This window comes from Silene latifolia, chromosome 8 (assembly GCF_048544455.1).
Source record: "Silene latifolia isolate original U9 population chromosome 8, ASM4854445v1, whole genome shotgun sequence".
Classification (NCBI taxonomy): Eukaryota; Viridiplantae; Streptophyta; class Magnoliopsida; order Caryophyllales; family Caryophyllaceae; genus Silene; species Silene latifolia.
In genome coordinates, this window is record NC_133533.1 from 96,920,598 (window position 1) to 96,929,253 (window position 8,656).

The window sequence follows — 8,656 nt, forward strand, 5'->3', positions numbered from 1 at the left end:
AAATTATATAATAAAAGAGAGTCTAAAGGGTTCAGGTCACTCATGAAAAGGTGAACATATGAACATGGTAAATTCGGTACTAATAATTTTGTCAATTGTTTAGGCTTAGAGATACCCGCCTTACGGCATTAGTATCAACCTTAGACCGAGTCCTAGAGAAACGCTCGTCCATGATTAGGTCGTCCTACCACACATGCTTAGTCTAATTCAATTCCGTACCTCTCGACTTTAGAACGAATGAACAAACTTAATCTACGATTACGGCCGATAACCAATGATTAAACGTAACAAAACAAACATGTAATGGAAATAATTGAATAATATTATTATCAACCTATTTAAACATGTTATATATCTGATTTTGCATGGTTCCCCTAGCCTTTAGACTAGGAAATTTAGTTACTCATACTAAAATGTAAATTGCAAACTAAATTATAAAAAATGCTAAACATGGTTGTATGATTTATATGGATTAGATGATATAACATGTAAAAGGAATAATGCTAATGTAAAATGAAGTACTTAATTATAAATTATGCGGTAACTAAATTAGTAATGTGAAATTGCAAACTTAGAATTAGAAATACCTTAATGGAAGAGAACTTATATGGAAAAACCAATAATAATAACCAAATGCTTGAATATCAAATGCTTGAACAATAATTTGTAGTACAAATGTTGAAAGATTAACTAATGGAATGCTTAACAACTTGTAAATTAAAATGAGAAAAATAATGAGAGAAAATATAATGCTTGAGGCTGTTGTAAGTAAACTTAGACGTGAAAATGAGATGCCCAAAGCCTTGGAATACCTCTCCTATTTATAGGAGAGGAAGAGCAAAACGTAAGAAATCAATGAGCATATGGCCCCGATCGGGGTTGGGCGGCCCCGATCGGGGTTGGGCGGCCCCGATCGGGGTCGTGTGTTTCCTGATTAATTGCCTTAATTCCTTGATTAATTACGTGAGGAATCTCTATGCTCGTGTTTTAATGCTCCTTAATCACCCGGTAATGCTCTAAATTTCTAGCATCCTAAGCTTTCTTGGCATCCAATGCTTGCACCTTAATATGGACCTTCATTTTGGGCTTGACTTTACATTTGGCTTCATTTGTAATTCCTTACTTCAATCCACTAAATCTTCATGCAAAACCCAAGCAACTTCACACACTTAGTCCAATATTTGGTCTTGTTTAGCTTAGTGAACTTGGTGTACAAAATCATAGGAAAAAGCCTCTAAATGTTTATTAGATTCCTATAAAACCGTAACAAACACAACAATACACCTAGAACACAAAATTAGCTCAAATATATACTAATTAAAGTATGAAAAATAATAGAAACCGAGCTAAAATGAGGGGTAAAAGTATATATAAAATGAACATATCAATTAGGCCTTGAAAAACTAACCTGATTCGAATGAAGTAACTCGAATATTCTGACATGTGCTTAAACTTGGTAAAATTTACCCGATCCGTATTTAATTCGACACCCGAGCTTGATCCAAACCTGAATTAATTCGGCCCAATATAACCCAACCCAAATGTGAAATGTGTGTATTGTTGCAAACTAATTACGAGTATTATCTAAAAAAACTTGATAATAGTTATCCGAAACCTGAAATAATATGGCCCGACCCGAAGTCTTCCATCCCAAACTTGATCAAACCGAACCCGACCCAGTTGTCCCATTTGCCAGATCTACCTTTACTCGAACTCAAAATCGAAATTTGACCCGTACCCGAAATGAACGACCTAGTATAACCCGAGCCGAATATTTATTGTTAAAAAAATGATTTTTATATATAAATAACTTGATAATAGTTGTTCCGAAAATAACCTAAACCCGAAATAACCAGACAAGCCGACACCACTTTGCCCTAATCCTTGCAAATCCGAATAACCCGTACACAAAATGACCTCGAAATAATTGGACTTGTTTTTAAGTAGCCCCTAGTTTTGGTAAGAACACTAAAGAAGATTTTTGATATACTCTATACAGTCTCTCACATATAGAACAAGGGTTTCACATACAGTCTTCACTCAACAAGGATTAAGGTACACTAATTTCTCCCAATTTTTAATTTAGTTTATTCTGGTTTTTTAATAATTGAATTATATTATATTGTTTGGGCTATTACTACAATCAATTTATTTCGATAATACGATATTGATTCCCCTGAAATTTAATTATTTATATGACCTCTGTATTGTTGATCATTACAACTTTTGACAAAAGAATTGAGAGTCGGTCTTTGATTTGGAGTATGTGACCACGCGATGGATTAGCATAGGTTTGAGCAGTTTGACATTGACGGCTTAGGCCGGCGCTCTTAAGCAGGAAAACAATTAGTTCAATAACAAGGAATACGCAAATTCGTGTTTCAGACGGACACTTTTGGTCTTATTTGTCAGACGGATAAAATGTTGCCATTTTTTAAGAAAATGTAACCAATTAATTCACAAAATGTTATGACTAGAGGTGTCATTTTTTACCCTGAAAATGATTTGCACAATAATGGTAACATGTTATCAAAAAATAACAATATTTTATTGTAAAATGATGACACGTTACCCGTCTTATTTCAGACCAAAAGCAATGGTCTTAAGAAAAACGGACTGCAAGGAATATTATTTGTTTGTGAAAAAGGTGGTGAAATGTGAAATTACAGTACAACGAGGCTTTAATTTTTCACTCTTAATTCTTCTGAGCATAATAGCGGGAAGCCTAAACAATTTTCAATGATTTAGGTTCTTTGTCACATTAACTGTAAATACTCGGTAAATTTTCTGAAACTTGTAGTAAGAAATGTGTGTAATGAACCACCCTGCTCCTAAATGCGGGAATGTCGTTGGCTAAAATGGATTTTGTGGACTACAGACTATTATGCAGATGGTTTTGAATTTGAATGGAATAAGCCAGACCCAGCCTTAGAAAACGTTTGAAAATATAGTATGGTCTATCTCCTGGTTTTTTAAAGAATATGTATGTAGTTTACGAGCATTGACTTATTTCTTGTTGTGCGTGCATTGATTTTCAGGTAGAGTCCTAAAAGGCCATGGGGTCATCTATGAAACTTGGCAAACATGTAGAAGACCAAGGAAGCGGGAATTGTTTGGATAGGATCGGCACATTACCTAATGAACTCCTCGGTCACATACTTTCATTTCTACCAACAAGATGTGCTGTGATCACAAGTGTTCTATCAACGAGATGGCGTTACCTTTTTACATTGACGACATGCCTTTCTTTTGAAGATGAACCGTGCTTTGGTAGTACGAAAGAATCCAAGGAAATAGAAGCAGCTCGGAAGATAAGTTTTAAGGCATTTGTTGATAAAGTTTTGGAGTTGCACAAAACCTTACCTATCAATAAATTTCGCTTAGTCTGTCAAACCAGCTATGATAATTCGGATTTCAATCGATGGGTTAGTGCTGCAGTACAGAAGGGAGTTCAGGATCTTCATTACCAAGTTAATGTACAGAAGGAATATTTGCTGCCGGATAACCTCGTAATGTGTGAAACACTGGTGAGATTGCATTTAAGAGTTTATGGAGACTGGGAACTCAAACTTGCTTTACCAACCTTCTTGCCAAAATTGAAGATCCTTCATCTGGAGAATGTCGATTTTTTCGACTATGATTCAATTAAAAGATTGTTTTCTGGCTGCAAATTGCTTGAAGAATTTAATCTCAATTCTTGCAAATGTGATACTGAAGGTCATGCTATCATTTCAAGTAGTCTACTGAAAATCTTAACAATAAACAATTGCTGTTTCGAGAAAGGGTTGTTTGAGTTTGACGCTCCTAATCTGGCGCATTTATCTTATAGATGCAGTACTGGTGTGAAAATCGTTCCTTCGTGGAACGACTCGTGCAGTCTTGTCACCGCAGAATTGGGATTCGAGCACTATAAAAATGATTATTGTGAGGATTCACGCGATTATGAACTTGAACTTCTAAATGCCACTGCCAGTAAAGCCACAAGTTTATGTTTCTCATCGGACTCAATTGAGGTATATATATCTATAAGGATAATGTTATTTGTTTTCTTTGCCTCATTTCTAACATCTTGATCATGGTATAGATTCTTCTTATGGAAGCCGACCTCGATGAAATGCCTGATTTTCATAAGCTTTCAAAATTATACATTTCTGGGGGTCAGCACTGTCCTTATGACGACTGGCGATATGTGACAGGCTTGCTTGAAAAATCTCCGCAGCTTGAAACTATCTACTTGCACTGGGTTAGCATCATCAATTATACTTAAGTTGCCTAATTTAAGTAATTGGTTAGCGAATTTGCGCATTAATGTTTCTCTTCATGTATTGGTTTTTCAGGATGATGATTGCCTCTACTGCGATCAAATGTCATGTCCAGTTATACCCGAGATCCCTGCTTCATGTCCTGTCAAGCTGATTGAAGTGGATTGCCTTTGTGGACACTTGTGTTTATTACGGCCTCCATTTAAATAGGTTGCTTACACTTCTCTCAAGTTCCGTCAAATATTTTGAAACATGTAAACAAGGAAATGCAGATTTCCTAAAGAGACCAGCCGTGCGTAAATGCAGATCTGATTATGCTTCCGAGTGCTTCAAGAGATTGTTTTAACGAACTTAAATAGAGTAACAACTCTATGATGAATCTCTATTCTACGTCAATTAGGCTGTGATGTTTTGGAATACGATAATTTTGAATTATATGTGTGTATTAGAACTATGGTAGTAAATGGAGTTTAAGAGATCCATGTTTACATTATGGTGAGCCTAATTTGGCTCTACTTTGGCTCACATTGTCATTGTCAATCAATTTTGTTGTCGTTGAATGAGAACCGGTCATTCCCTCAAAACTCTATGGTTGATATTTGTGGCGGAGCCAGGAGCCTCTTGCTAGGGAAGCAGGTAGGGATGGCAGTGGGTCGAGGACCCGACCCAGACCATGAGGGTCGGACCCTAATGGGTCGGGTATGGGTCTCATATTTTCAGACCCAATGGGTATGGGCCGGGTATGGGTCTTGAGAAAAAATTTCGAGTTCGGGTCCGGGTCTAAGTTATGAGACCCATACCCGACCCTTAGACCCTTTATTAAAAAAAAAAAAAAATCAAAATCACAACTTTTCTGAATTCATACCGGCAGACCGTAGAAACCAAAGCAACTAAAGTCTATTTCTCTTCCCTCATTCCATAAAGTGATAAAAGCCAACCAAACTCTTCTGACAATACCACCACTCCACCACTGACACAAGGAAACCACCACCACATCACTGATACATGACTGACAACCACCTTTCTAATAGGCGGCGACCGACAACCACCATTAACGGCAGCCGGCGACGGTCAGATGGAGACAGCTATCAAGTACGGTATTGATTTTAGGGTTCCGAGTTTGATTCTTTCACATGTATTTGGAGTTAAAATTAATTTAGGTCTTCTTTGTTTTTCTTAATCTCTTTGGTATGTATATTGGATTTGGTAGTGTACAATAAAGATTAATAAACTCATAATGTTAAAGAAGTATGATTTTTTTTTTTTAATATTATAGACCTCATAACTGTTAATCCTGCTATTAAAGTGGCTGAAACTCGGACCCGCGGGTAGACCCAGACCCGGCCCTTACCCATAGGGTCCGGGTATGGGTCCTCAAATTATAGACCCTTACGGGTCTGGGTCGTGTACGGGTCCAAAGGGAAAATCTCGGGTCCGGGTCCGGGTCTGGCTTTGGGTGGACCCGACCCAGACCCTACCAATTGCCATCCCTAGACGCAGGGCACTACAAATGGAAATTTTTTGGTGTACTAGTTGTTGCTCCGCGCTCCACCGGGCGCGGTGCCCCAATTCGGTGAATCGTTTATATTACCGCATTAGTGGATATCGTAGGGAAAATTGTTTTTTTGTGATCGATACTTTTGTAGTGCTTCTTACGATGATTCGTATAATCTAAAAATAATTCCTAACTTATATATTTTTCGGAACATCAAATATCATCTGAAATATTTTCTAACTTATAAGTACGCACATGATTTAAGTAATTTTTTCACTTAGAACTTGTAATTTGGGGCGATGATAAACATTTGGCTCTAATGTAAAGGTTTTGTACTTTGGCACGTTTACTCGGATTGGAATGTATATTTAAGTCGTGAGTGCTTTAAGTATCAAGCGTAGACCATGGACCCCTTTTCCTTTTTTCCTCTCCGCATATTTAGGCAAAATAATACTAAGATGATGTTCAAGCTGTAAATGCCTGTAATCAATTAACTATAGTGCTTTAACAGAACAATCACAACTAATCATGTTGGAGCTTGTGTCCTCCACAAATTAGTGTGATAACATTTGTAAATCTCTTACAGGTTCACAAGGATATACTTCGTATATTTAATCAGTTGATTAACGTTTACCTAATAACGGTTGGCTTGCTAGAAAGTTTGACGTTATTATCATACAGATGGCGGTGATCAACTGGTCCCTAAAGGTCACACCTGTAGGATGTGTTTGAGAGATGTGGTTATAGAAATATGATCACATTGATGCCTAATATGACTAAACAGTTAATCAATGTGTTGATGAGACAATTATTTAATGAAGATTAAATAATATTAGTTGAGACGAATTAACTGTCAATTCGTAAATTGAATATAATAAGTTATATTTAATTAAATGTATGTAATGTTAGCTTGGACGAATTAATCTGTTAATTCGTAATTAAATGTGTTCCGGGTATAATTCCGGAGCAGTGATTAGTTACCACCCGTGGCTTGTAGTACGATGTCTTGAGTTGAATCCTTCTTGCTTCTATCGTCCCTCGCGGCCTTCCCTGCAACAATGAACGAACTGAGGGCTTGGCTGTGTGCCAAGCGTACTCACTCCGACGCTCAAGTCAGTAAACTTAAAGGATCAAGCTGTGTAACTTGGCTAGGTATATATTGTAGAGAGATAAGGGAGATATTACCAGATGAATAGTGTATTTAGGTTATAATTGTGAGATCCTTTCCTCAATGAAGGTTGAGGAGTATTTATAGACTTTCACCTTTTGTCACGTAGTGGCCAAGTGGCCAAGTGGCTAGCAGGTGAAAAGACTGATCTACCCCTCGGCCGAGGGACCTATGGCAGGCCGGCGGACAATGTTGACTCGCCGCCGAGGGGTCTTGGATATGAGTACGCGGATGTGTGTCCCGGCTGGAAGGTTGTCACGCCGGGACCCAGGTGGCAGGCCGATGGTATGCATCGGCTAGGCTATCTAAGTCGTTGACTTGCTGTGGATATCTTTGACCTTGCTCAGTGTGTTGACTTGGTCAGCGGTGCAGAATATGCCCCATCAAAATGTAATCGGTTATATTTAATATCAACAAAATGAATGTGTCATAGTGGTAATAGTGAGGGTACACAAACCAAGAGGTCATGGGTTCGATCCTCACTAGATGACAATTTAACACATTTTATACATTTTTGGATTAACCGAAAATAAGGAAATATACTCCTTATTTCGGTCAAATGGGCCGAAAATTAAAAGGAGATAATCTACCCTAATTAACTCCTTATACACGGTATATAGGGAGTGAGGGAGATTATCATTCTGACCTAATTTTTCTTAAGCAATTTTTGTGCCTCCTCTCATCAGTAAAAAACACAAAACAACATAATTTTACAGAAAATTTTAGATCGATTCTAGCATAATCAGAAGGGCATATCTCATATCGTCTTGGGTGCAACTGATAGGCGAATATCTACTTTGATATTGTTCTTAGGCCATATTTGCTAGGACCGAAGGTTATTTCTGAATCTTTTATTTTGTTTATGTATTTTATTTATGACTAGTGATCGTCTTAATTAAATTCGTTATAATCCTTCAATTTTAAGGGAAGTATACAGATAATTTCCCACAAGTGGTATCAGAGCAAAGGCCACGAATTTTAATTTTGATGATTTTCATAAAAATTGTATGTAAACTTTTAGGGTTTCGAAAAAAAAATATTAGGGCACGGCTGTTTTTTTTTGTTAATGCCGATTAAAAAAAAATGTTTGCAGCCGGTGTTTGTTCTTTTTGATGCGAGATTTTCATTTTTATTTTTCATAATGTTGTTTTAATCAGTTAAAATTATCATATGAAGAATTGGTAGATGTTTGATTTGATGCAGATTAAGTTAAAACATAAATGGAATCGTCATATTTGATTTAATGCAGATTAAGTTAAAATTAAAAAGGAATTAGGGTCCTAATTTAAAAACCGTGAAATTTTTTTTTGCTGTTTCTGTACTGTTCACGGATGAACAGTATTAAAAAAAAAAATTGCTGTTTTTTCCTCTCGGTTTTTCTAAGAAAAACCGATTAAAGTTTTTTGCGGTTGTTTTGTTTATGCCGTTTTGAAAAGCATCCGAGAAAAAAAAAAATTTGTTGTTACTGTTCACGTGTTACTCTTCACAGGGGACAGAATTTTAAAAAAAAAAATTTTTGTTTCGGTTTTTACAGATAAAACCGTGTATAAAATAAGAAACATGCTTGTTTTGTTTTTCTTTGTTTTTGCCGAGACCAAATAAAAAAAATGGATTTTGTTTTTGTTTTGATTTTGGCCAATTAGTTATTGTGAAATGGTTCACAATTAAAAGATACCGAATTATTTTAAAGCAGTTTAAAATTTTGACGGATTGAATTCATATTACAAGTTT

General features: G+C 36.5%; 1 protein-coding gene across 2 annotated transcripts; it reads left to right on the forward strand.

Annotated features, from left to right (window-relative positions):
* Nucleotides 1-1,949: 1,949 nt before the first annotated feature.
* On the forward strand, nt 1,950-4,806 carry LOC141597091 (F-box/LRR-repeat protein At4g14103-like). Of its 2 annotated transcripts, XM_074417440.1 has the most exons (5): nt 1,954-2,055; nt 2,879-2,950; nt 3,039-4,013; nt 4,085-4,243; nt 4,338-4,806. In XM_074417440.1, the coding sequence occupies exons 3-5, from the start codon at nt 3,057-3,059 to the stop codon at nt 4,470-4,472; spliced, it is 1,251 nt and encodes a 416-aa protein (XP_074273541.1). In that variant the 5' UTR covers nt 1,954-2,055; nt 2,879-2,950; nt 3,039-3,056; the 3' UTR covers nt 4,473-4,806. The 2 variants fall into 2 exon arrangements, with proteins under 2 accessions (XP_074273540.1, XP_074273541.1); XM_074417439.1 differs by lacking the exon at nt 2,879-2,950 and having other exon boundaries at nt 1,950-2,055.
* The last annotated feature ends 3,850 nt before the right edge of the window (nt 4,807-8,656 follow it).

Bases quoted from the DNA above. Each gene is read 5' to 3' on its own strand.
- LOC141597091 (XM_074417439.1), top strand. From the start codon at position 3,057: ATGGGGTCATCTATGAAACTTGGCAAACATGTAGAAGACCAAGGAAGC. The intron at 4,014-4,084 runs GTATATATATCT...ATCATGGTATAG, and splicing joins TCTCATCGGACTCAATTGAG to ATTCTTCTTATGGAAGCCGA. The intron at 4,244-4,337 runs GTTAGCATCATC...TTGGTTTTTCAG, and splicing joins AAACTATCTACTTGCACTGG to GATGATGATTGCCTCTACTG.